The sequence below is a fragment of the Curcuma longa genome, unplaced genomic scaffold (assembly GCF_044706935.1).
Source record: "Curcuma longa cultivar G26 ecotype Majalengka, Jawa Barat unplaced genomic scaffold, ITB_CL_G26_1.1 contig_18626, whole genome shotgun sequence".
Lineage (NCBI taxonomy): Eukaryota > Viridiplantae > Streptophyta > Magnoliopsida > Zingiberales > Zingiberaceae > Curcuma > Curcuma longa.
Window position 1 is genome coordinate 103,712 of NW_027430861.1, and position 24,115 is coordinate 127,826.

The 24,115-nt window shown below is 34.1% G+C and overlaps 2 protein-coding genes across 2 annotated transcripts; both read left to right on the plus strand.

Annotated features, from left to right (window-relative positions):
• Positions 1-2,649: 2,649 nt before the first annotated feature.
• Positions 2,650-3,361, plus strand: LOC141816916 (uncharacterized). The gene is made up of 2 exons (XM_074704639.1): positions 2,650-2,985; positions 3,074-3,361. The coding sequence occupies exons 1-2, from the start codon at positions 2,793-2,795 to the stop codon at positions 3,193-3,195; spliced, it is 315 nt and encodes a 104-aa protein (XP_074560740.1). The 5' UTR covers positions 2,650-2,792; the 3' UTR covers positions 3,196-3,361.
• A 3,021-nt stretch (positions 3,362-6,382) lies between these two features.
• Positions 6,383-22,803, plus strand: LOC141816906 (uncharacterized). Its single transcript, XM_074704629.1, has 14 exons — positions 6,383-6,556; positions 6,630-6,726; positions 6,795-7,041; positions 11,364-11,405; positions 12,472-12,543; positions 12,813-12,948; positions 13,061-13,218; positions 14,559-14,637; positions 16,307-16,446; positions 17,475-17,636; positions 18,918-19,070; positions 19,698-19,958; positions 20,584-20,835; positions 22,357-22,803. The coding sequence occupies exons 1-14, from the start codon at positions 6,493-6,495 to the stop codon at positions 22,606-22,608; spliced, it is 2,115 nt and encodes a 704-aa protein (XP_074560730.1). The 5' UTR covers positions 6,383-6,492; the 3' UTR covers positions 22,609-22,803.
• Positions 22,804-24,115: the final 1,312 nt, after the last annotated feature.

The following is a 24,115-nucleotide window of genomic DNA, read 5'->3' on the forward strand; positions in this document are numbered from 1 at the left end:
TTTATCGAATTTTGAATTGCTCGATCCAGATTGTGAGATGGAAATGACATGGCAAAGATCTCTAGGCAAAAATCTGTAAGTATATTGGTATATTTCTTTAGTTGGGTAGAAAATTTATATTAGTTATATATCAGGTATCATCTGATTATATGGTTCCTATATCCCGAGAACGAGGTTGACCCCTGAGACGACCTGATAAGTCAGAGGAATTTGATATTATTCAGAAGGAGAGGGATATACAAGATCAAAATCATAATATTCCTATCGGAGAGCCGAGTTGTTAGGCCTAGGGGATTCCTCCGAGTATGCCCCCATCTGTTCTGGCTGACAGAAATCGGATTATGACTTTGGCCAAGTCGGTCAAAGAACTCTTTACTGTATTTCACGGAGGATCTGATCTGTGGAAGGCCCGATCGTAGATGGAGAATTTGGTGGATATTTATGACTATATGGATTGTACGGACTCAGAGAAGGTTGTATTGACTGCTTATCATCTTCGAGACCAGACTCTTACCTGGTGGAAGACTCAGAAGATCATCTTTGGAGCTCAGGAGGTGATTTGGATTTCTTTTAGAGAGGCATTCGAGAGATAATTTTTCCCAGCTACTTTCCGTATGGCACGCCGGCAGGAGTTCTTGAGTTTGAAGCAAGGAGAAAAGTCTGTTACAGAATATAATACGAAATTCTCTAAACTCGTAGAGTTCTGTCCACAACTGGTGGCACAGGACGAGGACCGGATGGTTCAGTTTATGCAGGGCCTTTCCACCTATATACGAGTTCGGATGTCCGGGTCTTCTATCAGCTTGTACAGAGAGGCCTTAGACCGGGCACTTACTATCGAGTTAATTCGGCAGCAGATATCTAGAGAGAAAGAAAAAAAGATTGGAAAGTAGAATGCTTGTGGTAAGATGAAGAGTCCAGACTTTCAGCCGACTGCTCAAAAGGGACAGAGAACTGGACAGCCGTCTAGAGGACAGTTCCGTAATACTTCGTATTCGGACCAAAAAGATCAGAATAAAAAATGTAATCACTGTAGATCGCATAGTCATGTGATAGCTGATTGCCCACTGGATCAGCAATCTTTCTTTTTTCAAAGACAACAATCTTTCTTTTAATTTTTTTTTCCAGCGAGCAACCTTTTCATTTTCTCCCTTTGTCCGACCACAGCAACAATAAGAGGAGTAAGTTATTCTTTTCTTCTTTCATATTTCATTAATTGAAAGACAAGGGTAAAGTATAAACTTTATTTTATTAGATTGCTAGCTAGGATGATTATTTGGATTGGAATGGAAATCTTAGATGTGTTAAATATTATAAAGAAGTGAGATTACAAATGATTCTTTGATTTTAAGTCATAGATAAATTTTGAGGATCCACGGATCATTATTTCAATTAAAATTAAAAGTTAAGATAGGAATTTTTTATATTTAAATTTATATTCAATTTCGTAAATAGACTTGTGAAATCGATTTACACTTTTTAAAATTTTTAAAAAATCTTAACTTATATTTTAAAAGTATTTTTGAATTTTTAAAATTACATAATTCAATTTTATATTATATTAATTTTTAAAATTTATTAAATTCATCCCTCTTAATTGAAAATCCTAACTACTAGTTGAAATGTTCCATAATTACTACAATAACACCGAACAAAAGCATTTTTAAAAATAAAAATATACCGATATGTTTATTTGATGATAAAGGAAAAAGAATGGTCCCTCTATTTGATTGATTCAAATAAAAAGAGATGCCTCTTTAAATTGTTGCACGTTAATATTCATTTTTTTTTTGTTGTCTTGGAACGTGATTGAATTGATTAGTGCGAGACAAATTTATTAAAATAGATAAGAATCGAATCTTGATGAAGTTGAGACAATGATAAATCTAGTTAGTTCCATTGACTATCTCTGGGGGTGACCGATCCGATCCCACGGAAGTTTTCCATCCGCCACCAGGATAAATCAGAGGTCCAACATCCTTTGATTTCACTCTCCATTTAGAGGAAAATTATTGCAAATACGTCATAGCTGGAGATCGAACCGGTCCCTCTATTTGATTGATTCAAATAAAAAGAGATGCCTCCTTAAATTGTTGCATGTTAATATTCATATTTTTTTTGCTCTTGGAACGTGATTGAATTGATTAGTGCGAGACAAATTTATTAAAATGGATAAGAATCGAATCTTGATGAAGTTGAGACAATGATAAATCTCAGTTAGTTCTATTGACTATCTCTGGAGGTGACCGATCTGATCCCACGGAAGTTTTCCATCCGCCACCAAGGTAAATCAGACGTCCAACATCCTTTGATTGCGCTCTCCATTTAGAAAAAAATTCTTACAAATACGTCGTAACTGGAGATCGAACTGTAGATATCTGGGTAACAACTTGAATGTTTTACCGCAACACCATTGCCCCGGAGACCGATGAAGTTAAGACAATGCCCTTCCTCACGTTTCGTACTGGATGACGGATTGACCTTTATCGAAATATTAGCATTCATATTTTATAATGAAATTTTGGAGGACTAGAATGAAATCATGTACCTAATTTTCTCAAGTCACGACTCGACTAATCGTAAGCGTATTCGCGACGTAAGTTGTTACTCGTGCGTCAGTTGTCTTACGCTAAGTCGCGTGTCAGCTGGGAAAAGAGACCGCGAACCTACGCAGAGCAGCGTGGTAGACCTGGTGCTCCTTCCTTCCTAGGGTTTCCTCTTCGATCTCTTCTTCCCTTCTCCTTCCGCATCCCTCTGTCGTCGGGCCGCAGATCTCCCTCTTTCTCCCTCCGATGGCTTACGTCGACCACGCCTTCTCCATCTCCGACGAGGACATCATGATGGGCGATTCCAGCTACGCCATCCGCAGCCGTCCCCCCATCAAAGAGATCGCCTTCGCCGTCGCTCTCCTCGTCTTCGGCTCCCTCGCCATCGTCGTCGGCTCCATCATGGCCGCCAACCGCGTCGGCGGCGACCGCGCCCACGGTACCTGATTTCCCTCTCAATTTAGTCCGGTACCAACTCTTTATGCTGGTCCTTCTTCATACCCTATTGTTGGAATTGGATGAATTAGGGGTTTTCTTCGCGATTTTGGGGTCCGTGCTGTTCTTGCCAGGGTTCTACTACACGAGGATAGCTTATTATGCGTACAAGGGGTATAAAGGCTTTTCCTTTGACAATATTCCTGCGGTCTGAGAACTATGGATGCATTTCTTGGCTCGCCATGAATGATCCCTTCCTGTATAGTATGCTTCGACAACACTTTACTAGGGTTTCTTTATCTCTTGTTCTCTTTGTTCTTCTTGGACCACTTGCATGTAATTTTTTGTTGAAATTATAATAATGAACTGTGTTATGTGAAGTCTTAAAGTTAAATTGTCTATGTGTGCTTGCTAGTTGATAAAGTTTAAGGGTGTTGATTGTTTTTTTCCTTCCCGCTAGAACAATTAGTGTAATATACATTGTGAACGGTGGAGATTAGAAGAACCTCACAAAGTGCATTACTCTGTTGTTTGACAAACTGTTCTATGTATTTTTTTTCTTAGAATTACCTTTTTTCCTCCCAAATAGAACAAATAGTATAATATACATCACACAATTGAGTTTAGAAGAACCTCACAAACTGCATTATTTCTGTCGTTTGACAAACTGTTCTGTGTTTACAGCTACATTTTTTTTCCAGATATCTAAGAAATGCCCTTGTTAATCTCATTTTCAGCTCATTGCTTGATTTTGCATCTCTCAAATAGTTTGTATTTTTTTCAGGAAACTGGCATAAATAGGAGGTTCAATCTTATCGGTAGTCTAGTAGATATATTCTCAATACTTGCTGAGATTTAACTACTGTAAATGAACATCCAAGATTAAAGAATGTGCTTCACTGCATTAATGCCGATCATTTTATGTTTTCACAGTATTTTAGCAGAGATAACACTTCTTTAACATATTTGGGTTCATTCTTATTTCTTGCACAAATTTGAACTGTTTGAGTTGTTTCATCATAGCCAATTACTGAACTGATTCATCATTTTATTTTGGGGTTTCTGAATCATACTAACAAACACTGAAATTTCCTCATGGATCCTGGTTTAACATGTTTTTTTCAGACTTATTTCCACTTTTAGTTTTTTCACACCTTGGGTTTTTGTGTTTAATCACACCTTGGTTTTCTTGGTGGATATATCGATAAACTTCTGCATCATTATTCTTAGGAATATAATGTTCATTTGATGAATCAAAACAACCTTGTATGTCTACCAACAAATGGTTTCTCATTCACTCTGTTGCCAATCAATATGTCTCGAAAGCTTCAGTTCCAAAATTTTTTATATTGCCACCCACACAACCTAGATGATGTTGCTTAAGAACAACATGGTAGAATTGGCCCATGGTTCCAACTTCCGAGTACATTAGATTGTGTTTTCTTCCTTGTTTTCATATTTATTTATTTATCTATTTATTATTTTTCTTTCAACACCATGCTTCTTCTATCCTAAACAGTGTTACTTTAAAGTGGCACTATGATATCAAACTAAACATATTTTGCTGACTGTTGCATTACTTCTACTTGGGTTTCAACATCTAGCAAACTTGGATAGAGTTCATACAAGTCACTTGTTAGAAGCCATCAGTCATTAGGCTTTATGATTCTGTATAATTGTCAATCAACCTCTTCATCTTGTCAACTTGTATGTAAAATTGCAAATCATTGTTGATGTTTTTTTTCTTCTCTTTCTCTTGAAATTGTTATTCCTGTTTGCATCCATTTTCCATGGTACACATTCAAGTATTGCAAATGGATTGAGTTTATGCAACTTTACAATGCAATTGTTAGTATGCAAAAAGTTTGGTTAGAGAATCTACACTTGTTTTTTTAGTAATCTAAGTGTCCCTTTTTCTCTTATGCAAAAAGGTGTAATTCGTCATAACGGCTCCATACGATCGGTCTCACGACTATATGTGAAGTGTTCCTTTTTCTAATTCATCTATTGGTAAATCCATAGTACAATTTATACTCACTCAAAAGTTAAAGTTGACCTTCAAGATATTGATCGATTCAAACATCTACACTTTTTTTTAAAAAGCTTGTAATTGAATATGTTCCGGGAATTTGATACAATAAGTCAATTACTAGCATAACTTTGTGGGCTTCTTATACTGTAAAGAAAAAAAAAACTCTTTTATTGTTTTAGTGACTTCCATAGTTGAAATTGTATTTGGCATAGAGTCGAACTAGACAATTTTGAATGAATTGAACTTATATAAAAATAATGATTTTATTTTAATATTTAATTATAGGTCAAATTCAAATTTAATCAGATTTCAATATATACTTAAGCTTGAATATTCGATTAAAATCCAATCGAACTTGTTGAAATTGAATTGATCCAAGTTTGTTATTAAAATCGAATCAATATAAAATCAGTTAATTCAGATTAATTGATTATTCTTTTTCAAAAAATAATGATAATTTATTGAATCACACTGGAATATTCAAATTAGATAATTAACTTTTACATTTATCAATATATATATATATTTATTTGTTGATTGTTCTTTCATTAACGGTCTATTGTTATTGTTATGTATTAAAACGATTGTTTCAGTAGATTTTTAAATTTATTATATTAGATTTGTGATATAACACATCAATCCATTATGAATATTTTTTTTTAAAAAAATTAAAAGTTTGGATTAATCTAATTGAATTTCTGAATATCGGTTATTTTCTATTTCAAAAAATATTTTAGAATGTTAGAATCATCAAAATGCTCTTTTAAAAATTTAAAATATTTAAAGGAAAACATTTGTTTTATTCTGGATTTATTTTAAATATATAATTTATTTTAAAGAGGATCCACAATAGTGGGTTTTATAAAAATGAAAAATTGACAGAATCTAATTGACTATTTTATGTAGCATATCATTATTATTATTATTATTTTGATGAAATTTTACTTTTCATGCCTATTCGGTCCACGGAAGTTTAAATCTGGAAGCGCATCCCGAAGAAAATTCTTATAAATATGCCAGCATCCTTTGATTGGAAGAAAATTTTTACAAATATACCGTAGTTAGAAATCAGGGGTTAGGACAACTTGGATGTCTTACCGCGTATCATTATTTCGGAATCACAATACTACAATAGTGAGTTTCATGGAATGAGATATAGTTGTTATCGAATTATGATATAATTTATTTTAAAATGGGGCTAAATAAATTTTCATCGGTCGTCGAACTATTTCTGCATTCGGAATTTCGGATCTCCAATTAATCGGTCGGTTGAATCGATTTGGAAGCCATCCGGTCGGGTCGGGTCCGGTCCATGTATTTAGAACAGCCACGGCTGCGGCGAGTTCAGCCACCGACACTGCGGCGAGCACAAGGCGGTGCGGTTTCCCTTCGCAGTCTCCTCCCCTTCCTCTTCCCCGCCTCTCTCCGATCGCTTCTCTTCCTCCTCGGCCGATGCGTTCGAGCAATTAGGGTTCGCCGATGACGAATGCTTTCCGCCCGCTGCTCCTCAATCGCCGCCGCTGGAGACATCTTCCCTCCCCTCGTAACCCTCCTCCCGTTCCCTTTTCCTTCTTTGACTCGCTCGCTCTCTCATTGCAAGAATGCTCGTTTTTCAGATCTTTGTCGTCGGCCCGATTCCTCTGACTGCTCGCTGATTAGACCCTCAGATGGCCTCCGGATCGGGAGTTGTTGGTCGTTTCTTCTGATTCGGAAGTGAGTCTTCGATGCTTTAACAGACTGTTTATTGGTTCGTGTGTCATTCACTTTGATTGGGATTCTAGGTTTTCCACTGGCTTCACGAGTGTCCATGGGGAGAGGCCGTCGGCGGAGTACGCCAAGCTGCGCAAGGAGTCGTTGGAGACGGAGTTTAGGCACATCCTCGGAGCCCACGGATCCAAGTCCTGGTTTTCTTATCATCGGTTTGGTCCCTTCTTGGCGCTGTATAGAGCGGCGATCATTTCCTTTTACCTGGCCAAACTGACCGTATGGCATTTCTTTGTCCGAGATATAAGGAAGCGAGCTGTCAAGGTGAACCAGTCATCCTCTGTAACATCTTTTTCCTGCTGTTTGCTAATTAATCGCAATTCATAAACAGATTCAGCTCTTTATCTTTTTTTTATTAGAATTCTAAACTGGACACTGCGTTTTTGAGTAGTGGAAGCTTCCCAAATTTTATACTAGTTTTACTAATCTTAATCACGCCAGTTTTGTCTTTTTTTCACCTCTGTTTGATGTGCGAATATAAATTAATGCATATTGAATAAAATATTTGTTGTGTATAAAGATTTACTCTTTAGCTTGTAGGAATGACTTAGAGATGAAAATGGGAATACAACAGCTACAAGAATGCCTGTAATGCTTCCTGCATATTAAACTAGTTTATGTTGTGGACAAGGATTCAAGAACTTATTTGCATCCTGTAGAGAAAGGAAGATGAAGGGTACGGTGTGCTTTGGTCACTAATGCTAAAAAGAATGGCAAAGGAGATATCAACAATTCTTGGCAGCGATCAGGCTAAGTGCAGATGTGTGTAACTTTGGCCATAAGTTGGGTCAATACAAGTAATTTGAAGTTGGTGTAGAAGTGTATAAGTGTTCTACCCTAAGTCAATTTCTTGGTATTGTGGTAGGTTGAATATTGCTATAATTTCATAAGTTATTTAGACTCTACAACCCCAACCAACAACAACGAGCCTTATCCCACTAGGTGGAGTTGGCTATATATATTCTTCTATGCCATTAGGCTCTATCCTCTACTATATCATCATCTATACTTAAATAAAGTTTATCTTAGTTTATTATTGTTAACCAAGTCTTTTTTGGTCTTCTTTTTCCTCGTTTGATGTGCGTATTTGTCATAGTTTCACATCGCTTAACTGGAGTATTTATTGGTCATCTATGCATAAATGTGTCTCTCAGAGTTTTCCCTCAATAAATGTAACTCTGACTTTCGCTCTAATGCTCTCATTTCTTATTCTGCCTATCTTCGTATGCCCATACATCCATCTTAACATCTTTATCTTTGCAACTCTTATTTTTTGCTCATGTGCTCAAGTCATAGCCCAACATTCAGTGTTATATAACATAACATGTCTAACCACCGTTTTGTATTCCTTTTAAGTTTTAGAGGTACTTTACGATTATATAAAACACCCGACGTTCTCCTCCATTTCAACCATTCTGTTTGTATTTTATGTAAGATATCTCTCTCAATTCATCTATCATTTTTGCAAAAATAATTATAAATACTTAAAGCTCTTAGTTCCAAGCAACTCGTCATCTCCTATTTTAATAATTGTCTCATTACGTCTAATATTCCTAAACATAAATTTCATATATTCTGTCTTTATTCTATTAAGTCTAAAATCTTTCACTTCTAGTGTTTCTCACAAAGATTCTATCTTAGTATTTACTCCTTCACGTGTTTCATCTACCAAAACAATATCATTTGCAAACATGTACCACGGTACTATGTCTTGAATGTAAAAAGATAGACTTAGAGTTGATCCTCGTTGTAACCTTATCTTTATTGGAAATATTTCAGTTAAACCGCCTGAAGTCTTCACTCTGGTTGTTACATCTAGTTCAATATATGCTACGCTAACACCTCTCTCTTTTAGAATTCTCCATATAATTTCTCTTGAGACTCAATAATAAGTTTTTTCTAAGTCAATGAATATTATGTGTAGATCTTGCTTTTACTCCCGATATTTTTCAATTAGTTGCCCGAGAAGATGCATAGCTTCTATTGTTGATATTCCAGGCATGAACCCAAATTGATTTTTGGTCACCGTGGTTTCCTTAATTCTTTTTTATTATTTTTTTCAAAAATTTTATGGTATGACTCATTAATTTAATACCCCTATAGTTTGCACAATTTTGTACGCCCCCCTTATTCTTATATAAGGGTACTAGAGTACTTACCCTCATTGATCAGATATTTTTTTTCGTTTTCAATATCATATTAAATAATTTTGTAAGTCATTCAATACTGTATTTCCCTAGACACTACCATATCTCTATCAGAATATCATCTGGTCTAACAGTTTTTCTATTTTGCATCCTATGTAAAGCTTGTTTTACTTTTAAAGTTTGAATTTTACGATAAAAATTTAAATTTTCTATACTCATTTTACCTACTTAAATTACCTAAGTTAAGTTGGTCACCCAAACCTTCATTAAAAATTTGATGAAAATACCTTATTTCTCTATGATTTACTAGTACCCTATTGCATTAATCTTTAATACATCTTATTTAGATAAGATCTTTTATCTTTCTCTCTCTCATTTTAACTATTTTATAAATGTTTCTTTTTTCTTCTTTTGTATTTAATTTTTGATATAACCATTCAAAAGTTTCATTCATTACTTTCTTAGTCTCTTTCTTGTCTCTTGTATATATTTTTTAAAGTTTTTCTTATTCTTACAAATATATAATTCCTTATAGGTTGTTCGTTTTTTCTTCACTTTCTCTTGTACTTTCTCATTCCCCTTTGACTCACCGAGTACATTCTTGATTACTATTTTCAACTTTGATACCATCTTATCTCATGTTGTATTAGAGTCACCGTATATTTCACCTAATACTTGTACTCCTACCTTCTCCTTAAATATGTTTTGCTTTCCATCTTTTAACTTCCACTACTTAATTCTAGGAGTTGTGTATATTTTCTTTCTATTGATACTATGCTTGAGGCATGTATCCAATACTACTAACCTATGTTGGGTAGTTATGTTTTTTCCAGGAATGACCTTGCAATCTTTATAAATTTTTCTATCTTTTTACCTAACTATAAGAAAGTCAATTTGTGATTTATTATTCTTACTTTTAAACGTGATCAAATGTTCTTCTCTTTTCTTAAAAAACGTTTTAGCTAGTAAAAAGTCATATGTTATCGCAAAATCTAATATAGTTTTCCCTTCTTCATTTCTTGTTTCAAACCCATAACCTCCATGCACGCTCTCATATTCCTCATTTTCCACTCCGACATGCCTATTTAGATCGCCTCCTATTAAAATCATTTCATTTACAGAATATTTTGTACTTCTGCCAAAACCTTGATTTGGTCGTCTCAAAATCTTGATTTGGTATCTTCATTTAATTTTGCTTGACATGCATATATGCTAATGATGTTCATAGATTTTTTTTTTCATTACTATCTTGATAGGTATAATTCTATCTTCCTTTCTAACTACTCTTATAACTTCATCTTTTAACGAACTATCTATAATAATACTTACTTTATTTCTTGTTTTACTTTTTCTTATGTACCATAACTTAAAACTCGAGTTCTTTATCATCTTTGCCTTCTCGCCTATTCACTTTGTCTCTTGTACACATAAAATATTAATTCTTCTCCTAATCATTGTATCTATTACTTCCATGCTTTATTAGTGAGGGTTCTTATGTTCTATGTTCTAAATCTTAGACTATTAATTTTTCTATAATATTTATTCTTATATAACCTATGGTGAGAGAATTTTTGTCTATTTAACACTACACAAGTTTTCATGGAGATGTAGCAGTCCTTGCAAATATATTACAGTCGAGCCCTACAATGCGAACTCTTGCATATTTATCACTACACTTGAGTTTTGAAAATGTAGCGGTTCTTGCCGAGATGTTACAATCAGACCTTGTGATGCATTCCTTCCGGGGAACAACCTAGCATTAACACAATAGTTTAATCGATCCATTCATTGAACATTTGTCTTAGTTTGACACTGGCTGACAACCTAACGCAGCCCTCCTCCTTATTTAGACTTCCGGGGACCGGCCATGACGGGTTTAATTTGTCGTGGGCGGAGTTAAGTTATTTAGACTCTATATTCAAAATATCAGTGAAATGGATGATCTACATTATCAGTTGGACCAGTACATACTGCACACCATACTGTACTATATTAACAGAGAATAATTATTTTTATAGTGTAATATATCATACAATGTTGTATCAACATAGGAAACACCGTCTACTATCGACTGCCCATAATTGGATGTCTTATTACCTGTCCACCTGTCCCTGTTCAGTAAATAGCAGTCTTACTACCTTATCATAAGTAAATACTAACTCTACTACACGGTATTGTATATTTAGGCTAGTCTTATTCATAGCATTTTATTTTTTTGGGCACGAATAAGCGAGTAAAAAGATGGTGGAGAGATTTTTGTAAATGGTTTATCTTGGTCACTCATATCTTTCCACCGAGCTTAATTTTGACCTGGATAAAACCAAAAATCAGTAGTAAATAATCTGCAGGTTGTTTTTATATACTTGTTTGTTGTCCATATTTCAATATTTTTTTAAATTTCACTGGAAATTAGTTTAATTGTATTTTTTTTTTTTCCAGTTTAGGGAGGCTCTCATTCGCTTAGGCCCTTTCTATATTAAGGTAATCCACTTAAAGTTTTATTTTTTCCCTTCCATTCATATTATTATTTATTTGTCTTTCTCTTTCCTATCATGAATGGCTCTTATTGGGCATCCATGACTATTGATTGTCAAAGTTAACTCTACTACTGAGTTTATTGATTATTTAGAAAAGGGCATTTCTATTATTGTCTTTGTGCAGAAGTTTTCTGGTTAATGATATCCATTTTGTCTACATGCCTGCAACTGGCAACTACACCTTTTGTACACAATTATCTGTAATAGAGGATTGGATAATCCTTTAGGAGCTTGATGACAGCTGCTCAGGATCGTTTCTCAATTTTGTAACATGATTAGTATTTTCTAAATTTGCTAACCATACAATGTCTGATCTCAATGATTGGCTTGGATCCTTATACAATACTGCTTAGTCTATCAACCAATTGTAATGAATTAAGTGTGCTATTTTCAGACTCATGTGCTTTTTGACTGGTGGTACTAAAATTTCAATATTTTGATTATTAATGTTTTTTTTTTGAAAAATTGGCAACTACCATAGCATGAATTATGAGCATATTACAATAGATAACTTTTTGATCTTAGATAACTGGCTATAGTGTGATTCTTTGTTATTATATCTACTTTTCTTTTTATAACTGGCTATAGTGTGAAAAAAAAAAAAAAAAGAAAAGTATCCTGTTTCAGGAGTTTGATGACTTGATCATTTGTTTGAGAAGTATATAGGAAAAAAAATTTAAAATGCTTATCTGATGTATGGCAAAATTATTGAAGAACAGAACTAGCTTTTTCTTTGGATAACTGTGCTTGCTTGTGCATCTTGACCTTCCTAGATATATATATGATAGGTGTGGTTATTTTTTGCATCCAATCTTGCTTGTGGCTGGCTGGCTTTCCTATAAAAAAGAACTGGAGCTTATTTATTTGTTCCTTTTGTAATTGACTAGTTTAAACATTGGATTTTACATTTTTATATCTTTCAGCTGCTTGCCAGGCCATGATGCACTTTAACACATTATTTGCCTACTGTGGAACATGTAAATAACTCTTGTATTTTTCCTTTTTTGCAGCTTGGGCAAGCACTTAGCACACGATCTGATATATTACCCAGTGCTTATTGTCAAGAGCTTTCCAAGCTACAGGTATTTAGAAGCCAATACATTTACAGAAAGAAATTAGTGAACTTCAACTTTATGCATTTGATTCTGAATTACATAATGAGTCACAATACAACATATTTATGCTTGCGAACACTAGCAGATGATTAGGCTTGGGCATGTCCTACAGGAGACTTTATATGGCTTACTAAATGAGCTTGAAGCCATTATGCATCCTTGTTATTCTAACTCCGGTTTTAATACTTTCATTTAACATTTCTTAATCTATATTTGATTTCATTTTTTAAATTCAGGATCAAATACCGCCATATTCTACTATTGATGCAATCAAGTCTATTGAATCTCAGTTGGGACTTCCAATTAATCAAACCTTTGCAGATATAAGTCCAAAACCAATTGCAGCAGCATCCTTGGGTCAAGTTTATAAAGGTTAGCAATCTATATCAATGCGAATGTCTTTGTTAACTCCCATTATGGAGGTCTAAATTTTCTGGAATCTCTGAGGTTAAACACCATCCCTTTGATATATCAAGTCATGCAGCTCATCTGCATTCTGGGGAGCTGGTAGCTGTCAAAGTACAAAGACCTGGCATGAGTTTTTTTCTGACCCTCGACGCGCTATTGTTTCATATGATTGGGGGGCAATTGAAACGATTTGCGAAGGCTCGCAAAGATCTCTTGGTAGCTGTCAATGAGATGGTGAGCATGATCCTTGTTACTATGTATTGATTTCCACTTATCTTTCTGATGTTTCTATGTGTCTTTGATTTTTGTATTCTCTTTTAGGTAATCTCTTGAATAAGTTTGAGTGCCTATACTGAAATTGAGATGTTAATTTGGCAGAAGTCTCTAAATGGACTATAGAACTTTATTACTCGATTGCCATTGTAATGACAGGTACTGACATTGCTTGAATTTTTTACTAGGATCTTCTGTCCACAGGTTCTAAATTCCCTTTCTGAAAGGCATATTGCAACTTTCATTCCTTGAGGGTGTGACAGACATAGCCAGGGATTCTTTAAAAGGGAGATTTAGTTAGTGGTTTTTAAAAAAAAACATTTAAAAGGATGTTTAGATTTATTTGGGAGCTCGTTTAGATTTTAAAAAAAAAGTTTTTTAGATTCATTTGGGAATTTGTTGAAGGGTTTAGGTAATTAAGAGGTACTTTTACAAGAACTAACCTCATTACCTGCCTATAAAAGGTTAAGATCCCTTGTATTGAATCTGTTTTGAATTAATAATATTGGCTTTGTGAAATTTACTAATTGTAAAACTACAGGCATTCAAAAAATCCAAGGATGCGGCTAAACCTAACGAATTGCAAAATTCAAATTTTTTTATCAACCTTGGACGTGGGTTTCAGGTTTTTAGATTTTTGGGGTTGAGTTAGTTTCCATATAAAAAACTCAAAAACATGATTTAACAATAAAATCTAATTAAAGTTCCTTTTAGAAATATAAAGTTAAAAAATTGTTAAAACTGTACCAGACCCTAGTTGATCCTAGTTGGTAACAAAAAGCTATTTTCGAATAACAAATTGACTAACTAAAGTAATTTCTTGATAGTGGAATAACCTGAATCCCATCTCTGCCAGGGAAAAACCTATTCTGATCACTGTAGAGTCATTTTCTCTTCCAAGTTCCAAAAGTCAGATCTGGTTTCTATTCTACACTTTGCAATCACAATAGACTAAATATTCGCTAATCATGATGCTTGTCTATTTGGCTCTTCTCAGAAAACCTGTAAGTTAAGGTTAGGAAAATCTAGTCATATAACAAATGGGAGAGAAAAAATAATCTTAATGACATAAGATAAATAAATGATAAAGGATAGAACTTATGGCTCACTTTTAGTGTAAATTTCTTGCTTATGTATTACAATTTTCTGCAGGATAGGTATGATGCTAATTATTTAGATCTTTTGAAGCTTGACACCCATGTTATATTCTGGTGGTTACTTTTTTGTGTCCTCTGTAGTCAAAGCCTTGCTGTTATATTGTTGCCTATAACATGCTTCTGATCTGGTCTGACAATGAATAGGTTAGACACATGTTTGATGAAATTGATTACATCCTGGAAGCACAAAATGCAGAAAGATTTGCTTCCCTCTATGCATCAAGTAAGTTCAGAGCAGTTTCATTTAACCTTTTTCTTTTTGTTCAAGCATTTGCATAATTAGATCTTTTTAACTTTAGCTTTTTTTTTTAAAATTTTTTTTTATTTTGACCCAAGTTTAGTTGACATGGACACTATTTGGGTGTCTGTTGGTTATAACAAAAAGGAATTTGAGTGATGCTACTGTTACATTGTGTTTATGTACAGAAGAAAAAACAATTAGAATTGTTAGGAATGTTTTAACTATGAAAGTATTCAATAGATAATGGGATTAATTAATAGTATCAAATAAATGTATTAATGAAGTATAACTTAATATATAAAACTTCAGTGTGATTTTGGTTTGATGAGTCCTAAAGGAACTTTGTCCATCTTCTTGCATCACTTTTTGAGTTTTTATTGCATGCACCCACTATAGAGCTTTGCTGCTGATTGCACCTGTTGCTGAATTGTTGGCCATCATCATACTGTGAGCTTCATTGCTCACTTTAAATTTTGAGCCAATCCTCTGTGCATTATGCCTCTCGTCCTTACTGTAAAGTATTTGTCCACAATCCATATACATGCGCCTTGTTTAAGGCTTTGTCTCATGCCCCAACTAGAGCTTTGTTGCCAATGCCTTGTTTGAGGCTTCACCTCATGCGTCAATTAGAGATTTGTCGCCGATTGCTTTTACTGCTAAATTTATTGACTGTCATTGTACTACAAGCTTTGTTGCTCACCTTAGCATCTGTGCTAAGTCTCCGTGCAATTTTCCTCTCATCCTTGATGCAAACCTCACATCCCACCTGGACTGAACTTTATCATCCATTTTCCCCTCTTGCTTCGTCTCCTGCTTTTGTGGTTGATTTGTGTGTGATAGAAGGTAATCAACTTAATTTGATAGAAAATGGCCAATTTGTTTGATTCTTGGTTAATTGCATCTACTTTTCTTGTATAATTAGCCAAATGTGAGGTTCTTCTGTCAGTATTGAGGATTCTGGAATGCCTCATAGGAGTGATCAAGAAATCAATAAGCCTTGGAACAGCTATTATCACTTCCAAGTTGTATTACACATAATGTTTTTACCTTAGATATATATCTTTACTTTATCTATTTTCATCCATTTTGTGATCCAATGAATATGATATCATAGTCAGAAGTAGCTAATTGGCATGCCCCATGAAAATGCTAGATTGTGATGCTGCTGATACTGAATCCTTAACTTGTGGAATACCGTGAATGGATAGTGCGCATATCACTTGATGAATTACCTCTTATCCATTTCATCACAGGGGCTCTTTTGTTGATAGAGATGGTTGTTACAATCAGATAACTTGAGGCACATGCCAAGCTAATATATTATTCCCCCATTACTTTGACTACATTGGGGCACTACAATGGGGGTCATGGTGCATACCTATATTGATTGCTCAAATACAAAAGTTCAATGTAGTTTCTTACACGATTTATTTAATAAATTTCATGTCTCTTTGATTCTTTTTAATTATGACATTTATTTTCTTCACGATTCTGTTTTATTTGCTAAATTTATTTATTTATTCTGCATTATCCATTTCCTTACATTTAAGTGTTACTGATGCTTTGTTTCTTCCATGGCTTAGAACTTCTTGCTTTATTTATCCAACTTCAGCTTATATCACAGCTAATAGTCATGATAATCCTAGAACAGAATCCATCAAAGTTCCTAAGATCTACTGGAATTTCACACGGAAGGCTCTGCTTACAATGGAGTGGATAGATGGAATCAAGCTGACAGATGCTCATCGTATAAACAAAGCTAATTTGAATCGGAAACAGTTAATCGATCAAGTAATTCTGAGCATTCTATATTGTCATTTCTGTTTGATAGTTTAATTCAATTGCATATCCTGAAGGGGAAATTTGAATCTGTACTTTTTGATGCTTCATAATATCCCATATTTCGTTCCAGCAAGAAAACATATATGGGATGATGCATGGGTTATTATATTCCAGTCAAATTAGTTGTTTATATATCATTGCATAACAGTTTCAATGTAGTTTAGAGCTGTATGGACGAAACAGACAAGAGTAGAGTGCACTGGTTTTTTAATGTTCATATAAAAACTAGTGAAGGTACTCTGTATTTCTGATACCTCTTTGATTTAAGAAAGTAGTATTTCTACTGCAATCAGAAAATTATATCCGTAACCTTTTACAAAGGGATGTCGTGCATTGATGTTGTCTTGAATTTATAGTATAAACATCACTCATTTCGTTTGTCACAGTGTAACCTCTTGTAAGGAGTGTTCTCCTTATCATGCATATTTATTCTTCTTTTCCATATAGTGGTATGATAAAATATAACATGCTAGGGCTGAAAATTTTCCAGTGTGAAAATTTTGAGTTATTTTCTTTCCCTTTTTTCTTGATTCTAAAGCCTGAAAATACTGGCAGGGTGCACCTTGGAGGTGGGCTTTTAAACACTGGCCATCACTTGGTGTAACTACACAACTAAGTCTATCCGAACAAAGTGTTTGATTAAATTTTAAAAATAGATGTAAATACTTAAACAGCATTAAGATACATATATTAATATTTTCTTGTTGACCAACCTTCTAATTGCTATCAAACATACATGGAGAATTCAACTTATCCATTAAACATCCTAAAGTGCAAACTATGGTTAGGTGAAGCCTCGCCAATCATCATTATTAAATCTGATGAGGTTAGTTCATTTTGGGAGAGGAAAGGTTGTCTCATGAGCATCAGCACATCATAGGAATAGATTTCACAGTAGTCATTTACTCCTATTAGATTAGTCTATTTTCTCTCAATTTTAACTTATTGGCTTATGCTAATATTTTTACCAACTTCAGGGGCTGTACTGTTCATTGCGGCAATTGCTTGAAGAAGGATACTTTCATGCTGATCCTCACCCTGGAAATCTTGTGGTCACTGAGAGTGGATCTCTAGCATATTTTGATTTTGGTATGATGGGTGATATTCCCCGCCACTTCCGTGTAGGACTTATCCAAATGGTGAGCTACATTATATGTCACTACTAACAAATCACTAGTTCTTGTTTGTCCAGCATCTATAATTTATTAGTGGATTCTGGAATTTATGATAAGTTCAATGAATTGATACCTTATGCAAGTGATATCTTAGATCATGTGTATTGTGTTGCATTAGAAATTGCTCTTGTTACTTGTTCAGAAATTATATTGTTAATGTGTTTGATTGCTTTGAGATGGTGTTTATCCTTGTCACATGGAATTGCAGTTACTGGTTTGATCTGAAGTTTTTTCCTAGTTTGGAATATGCTTTAATCAGATCTGTGTTTTGTTTGTTTATGTTTCTGTTCATGTTTCCTAAAATCTTGTGCTAGTGAGCTTAGGTCACCAACTCTAACCATTGGTTTTAGATTCAGTATGATCCTAGTACCGAGCTCAAATTGATCAACTAAACTATAACATCTTCATTTGGAAATGGGATGTGTTGGTTGAATAATCTCCCATTTTAGACCCTCCCAGCTACATAACACCATTCACAGATGCAAATGCCATAGATAGATCTGTGAATGCCTTTGCTGCTATCATTAGTACCCTTCTAATGTTAGTACCAAATTATGGCATATTTGAAAGTGCTGGCACAACCGAGATGATTTTAAACATTATTAATTATTGTGTGATCGCCATGTAGAGGATCCTATAACAAATGCCAGATTGGTTTAGTTTTTGGTAACTACTGGGAAATTAGGACACCCATAAGACAATAGAGTTTCTAAACCAAGGTATAATGGACATTGATAAGAAACTACATGGTGCATATTATGATTATTAGAAGGCTATGCAACAGTGGATTTTGGACCATAGATTATGTGTCCTTGAATATCTCATAAAGGTCCAGTGGCTTATTGAATGGAGCAGATGTAATTTTGTTTTGAAATGAAAATTGTAAATTATGGTACTAACAATGTCTTGTTTGGGTGAAATATCTGTAAAAATACAATACCACTGTCAAGGTGTAAAATAGGAGTTCGTCGTAATCCATTATCTTATGAATCATGAGATTTCTATAATCGGATATTTTTTTCATCTTTTGTTGTACACAACCTCTTACAAAATGTAAGGTAAGGTCGCATACAATAGACCCAATTTGGTTTTATTCTCCCTTGGGATTTCACATTGACGGGGAGCTTCGTGCACCGGATTGCCTTTTTTTATTATTAATCTTCACCTACAAGTTGTTTCCTTAGAATAAAATAGTTTTTCTTCTCTCTTAGTATCTAACTCAAGCAGATATCATTACATATTCAGCTTGTACACTATGTCAATCGTGACTCATCAGGCTTGGCAAATGACTTCCTTTCCCTGGGATTTATTCCTGATGGGACAGATATTCAGTCAGTTGCAGATGCACTGCATGAATCATTTGGTGAGGAAGGATCTAGACATTCAAATGATTTTCAGGTTAGTTTATTGTCTCATGGTAATATATATGTGTCTTGGGACCTTTATGCTCTTGAAAAGTTTATTCTAGTGTTTTACTCAAATCTTTACTCAAGTATAAAGTTAGAGAGAATCAAAACTTCATTGGCAAAGGCCATATAGATTAATATTGTGTAGTTTTTTTTATGGTTATCATCTTTTTTTTGGATGCTCTACTTTCTTATTTCTGCAGGAAAAATGACATGAATAACACTAGTTTGCTTAGTTTATTTGTGGTTGTCATCTTTTGACCAACTAACTATTATCCTAGCAGTTGATTTTAAGATCTTAAGGAGAGAACCTTTTATGGCTGCATTTTGGATTTTTTAAATTAATCATCCTAGCTCATTTTGCTGACAATAATTTGCTCATTCTGGATCATATTGTAACCTATCATTTGAGAAATTTATTTCATCCATGCAAATCATACTATGCCCTTGAACCTCGAAACTCTTTCTTGGAGTAAACTGGAAAGGCAGATTTGTAGGAAGAATGCATTCTATCTGCATGTAGATTCTGATCCTGATTGTTAAATCATCAACTTAATGGCTGATCCTCCCAAAGGCTGAAGCAATTATTTTACAGAAAAGAATTTGCAATTCTCTGCAGGGGATAATGGATCAATTATATGATATCATGTATGAGTTCGACTTCTCTTTGCCTCCTGATTATGCACTGGTTATCAGGGCATTGGGGTCCTTGGAAGGGACTGCTAAAGCATTGGATCCAAGTTTTAAAGTCGTCGAAAGTGCATATCCTTATGTGATAGGGAGACTTCTTGCAGACCCAAACCCCGATATGAGGAGAATACTGAGGGAACTGCTTATACGAAGCAATGGCTCTATTCGCTGGAATCGGCTGGAGCGTCTGGTGAGAAGAAAACATGAACCCACGCTTTCTTTTCCTTGATTCTTCATTACTTAAAGCCTTTTTTTATTACTTTCATTACCCGATTATAAAGTAAAAAATAGTACTTATCTAATTAATTTATTCTGTCTGTTAATATGCTCTTTTATGATCTATTTCTGTTGTTAAATCAGGATGTGGATTAAGAATGATTTTTCTGTGTTGAGTTGGATTCATTTTTTGTAGATGGCATGGTTTTTAGTGCTATTGCTTGCAATCAGCACAATGACCTCTTAGAAACTTAGAAACCATGGAAACTTAGAAACTGTGTACAAGAATCTTTTCTTTGGGTAATATCAGAAGAAGAATGTTTTAGGCATAAAATTTTATACTGCACTATGTTATTCTCTGATATTGGATTATTACTTCTCATCATGTGGATAATAGGCATGACTTGGCAAATTCCAGAAAATCTATAGGATTAAATTTTAGTAAGACAGTTTGGCCCATGATAATTTCCTATTCTCCTGCCTGATTTGTTGCAGTAGTTTGCATTTTCCTGGAAATCTTAATTAGTCCTTATTGTTTAAAATATTGTTCCAAGTACAGTTTTCATTGACACGTTACTAATGTTGATTGGTGCCTTCAGATATCAGCTATCTCTGAACAATCAGCTGAAACAGAAAATGAAGCCACTTTGTTGCAGAAAGGGTTTGACATGCGTTCTGTGGTTGCTTCCACAGAGGATTTGCTCAATTTTGTGTTGTCAGAAAAAGGTTGGAGAGTTCGGGTTTTTCTGGTTCAAGATATTCTCAAAGCTGCAGACACTTTTATTGAAGAAGCAGCAGGCTTGTCATGCATGTTTGACAGCCAAAAGACAACGGAAAGTTCTGAGCTCGAGGTTAGTCACTCCAACTATTAACACCAGTTAAGTTTTCACCATGGTTTTTCTGGTAACCTTAAAGATTCAGTATCAGTTTGAACATTCTTACAAACTACAGTAGCTTAAGTCTTGACCCCTCTATGGTGGATCCCAGCAAAGTGATCTCATTGCATTTTTTTCTTCTTTTACTTAAACCTGCTATTCATTTTTCCGGATAGAACTTATATGATAGCCATTGCACCAAAGATCTAGTCAAAGGGTTTTCATAAAATGACACGTGCAACACTAATCTCAAAGCATACTGGTTTTGTTATACTAGACTGTGGCCACCTGCGTAATCAAGTTGTAGCACCTTGCAAAATTGAACTTTCCCATTGTATAGGAAAACCAAACTGTGGGTTTTTCCAATCAAGTTGTGGCACCAATTATAACTGAACTTTAGCGCCCATGTTTTGTATTATCGTGATCCTATGTAAGATCGATTTAGGGTCAGGATCGGATCTATCGGGATTGGATCGTAAAATCGTACCATCCTATCAAAAACACTTAGAAATTTTATAGTACATAATTAATAATTAAAAAAATGTTTAAAAAGATCATTTTGTATATAAATAAATTAATAATTTTACATATACATACAATCGTCGACACTTGACACTACAGATGATATTATTACATGTATAAATTTAAATTAACTAGTAATTTAACTACCATTCTAACACAATAATACTAAATAATATTTATATTTTCATATCACAAAATACAAGATTATAAAATTTCTACTAACACAATAATAATAATAATCACATTCAACCTCAAGAATGTTCCCTTGGTTCACAAGATGATCCAGTTTAAAGACCAATAAAGCAACCCCCAAAAAAGAATGTGTAGAATCATTTGTAATGTAGGATCATACCGATCCTGCTCTGATCCCACCAATCCTGCTCTGATTCCATCATAAAAAACGATTCTACACGATCCAAGAACGATTTGGTGTTTCTGGATCATACTAGATTGAGATTCTACAAACTATGGTAGCACCTACCTATTGTATCAATATACAACAAAATCAAAATGTGGTACATTAATCAAATCATGACACCCTCTGTAATTCAACAACAACTTTTAGTGTGCCAGTTTACAACAAAATCAAACCGTATCACTTCAACTAAACTGTGACACCTAATATAACGAACTAGTAGCATTTGCTACAACCATATGCGACATGCTATAACTGACATGTAGCATCAATTATGATCAAACATGGTCGTGTTACAAAATTAAACTATGGCATTATATGAAACCAGCCAAACTGGCTTGTCATTAGTGCAGCAAGTGCCATATATAAAAGCCGCTTCATAAAGTTAAGCTTCATGTTTTTTTTTTACAGTTTTTGCAAAAAAAAAAAATCAGTTTAGAATATCGTTCACAATTTTGGTCATTCAAAGATTTCAGAGTGAGATTTTGTAGCATCACTTTTTCCAAGTTTTTGTTTTCCTTTCAATTTCTTACATCGGTATTGTTTTTCTATGTTGGCAGAAAGACGCTTTAGCAACAAGATTGGTCAATGGGTTTTGCTCCCTGAGGCGAGCTATTAGCTTGGCACCAGAAGTATGGGGCGCCATGTTTCTACGAACATTAGCGAAATCTAACACCCGCAGGTTTCTTCTAGACATTTTTTCCTCATTGGCAGTTCATTCTGGCAACAAGATACCAGAAACATTTTTTCTTTGCATATCTAAATTTATTCATTGGTTAGAGAAGGAAGATTGTTGTCAAAGAGATTCATAACTTCTAGTTCTACCCATTCAATTTTCACCGGAGCACTTTTTTGTGCTTTGTATAGATATTGATCACAATTTTGTTCCAACAACTGTAAGCCCTTAGGAAGCCCAGAACTTTTCACCAGCTATGTATTTTTTTTGTTCTTGCTGTAGGCTGCCGAATGAGATATCTGGTAATACTATACACCTCTTATCATGGAATCCTTAATATAAACTGAGTTGCCCTCAGGGCGCAGCACAAATGGTAGATGTATGGTATTATTAGCGTAATGGTCATGGATCAATCCTAGGAGGTGATGATATGGTGTCGATTTCATTATGCGCTTGATGCTTGTGTACTTGAATAAATTATCTCCGTATCTGTGAGATCGACTCCAGAGGAATCGTTGAGGTAGCAATATATATTTTTCTTAACATAAACTGAGTTGCATTCGTTACTTAATATACGCCCAAGATATCTGTTCTCGTATCAAGCATGGTGTGTTTCTCATGGGGTACAGTGCAAATGATTTGACATGAGTAACATAAACAAACATCTGGATCAACGCCTAGTAAAGGTTTTTGTCCAATGTAATTAATTTTAAAAAAGTTTGACAAGATTGTGGGATCATTTTATGTTTTTTTGAATTTATTTTGATGGTCAATAGAAAATTTTTATCGGATTCAAAAAAAAAAAACACGGTGTGTGTACAAGATTGTGAGTCTACATTCCTCATGTCCATTGCACGTAACACTGAATCATCGTGTGCAAATCATATGCAAAGTATATGGTACTCTTGCCGAGTCTAACATTTTACTAAAAGTTTAGATATGAGACTAAAATCTCATGGAAATTTTATCAACTTTTTTTTTAAATTTTTTGACTATGAAAATTGTTTAAAAATTATTTTTTCTTTCAATATTTTCAACTATTTATTCTCTTAAACATGATTGACCATTCGGTTGTAACAAAATCAATCTATTCTAAATCAAATAAATTGAATTTTTTTATCATTAAAATTAAATAAATTGAATTCATATAAAATTAATTAATTTGATTGATAGTTAAATTTTAAATAAAAATTTAATCAGGTTAATAAAAAATTATACATTTTTATTATTTAATTAAAAATTGATTTTATGGAAGTTTTGTTTGCTCCTACAAAGACATACAATTTCAAGACTCTATACTTCAAAAGTAAAGATAGATAAAAGACAATCCAAATAGATGGGTAAATTAGATAACTCGAATGTTTGAATATTAAGCAAATTGACTTGACTAGTTAAGCTATAAATAATTAAGCAAACTGAACAAGTTAAGAACATAAGAAATATCAAATTTTTATCGATCGGACCAAATATGTTTGGAGAATCATGTTAGTTGGGTCGAATATTTCAAATATAGAATCGGATCGTCCGTCTCGAAATTAATCAACTCTCAAGAAGAATTGGATATGAGTTTTTGTAAGAGCAATAATATGCAGCATGAAAAAAATACAGTATGAAATCAACATGACACATTGCATGCAGTGGGT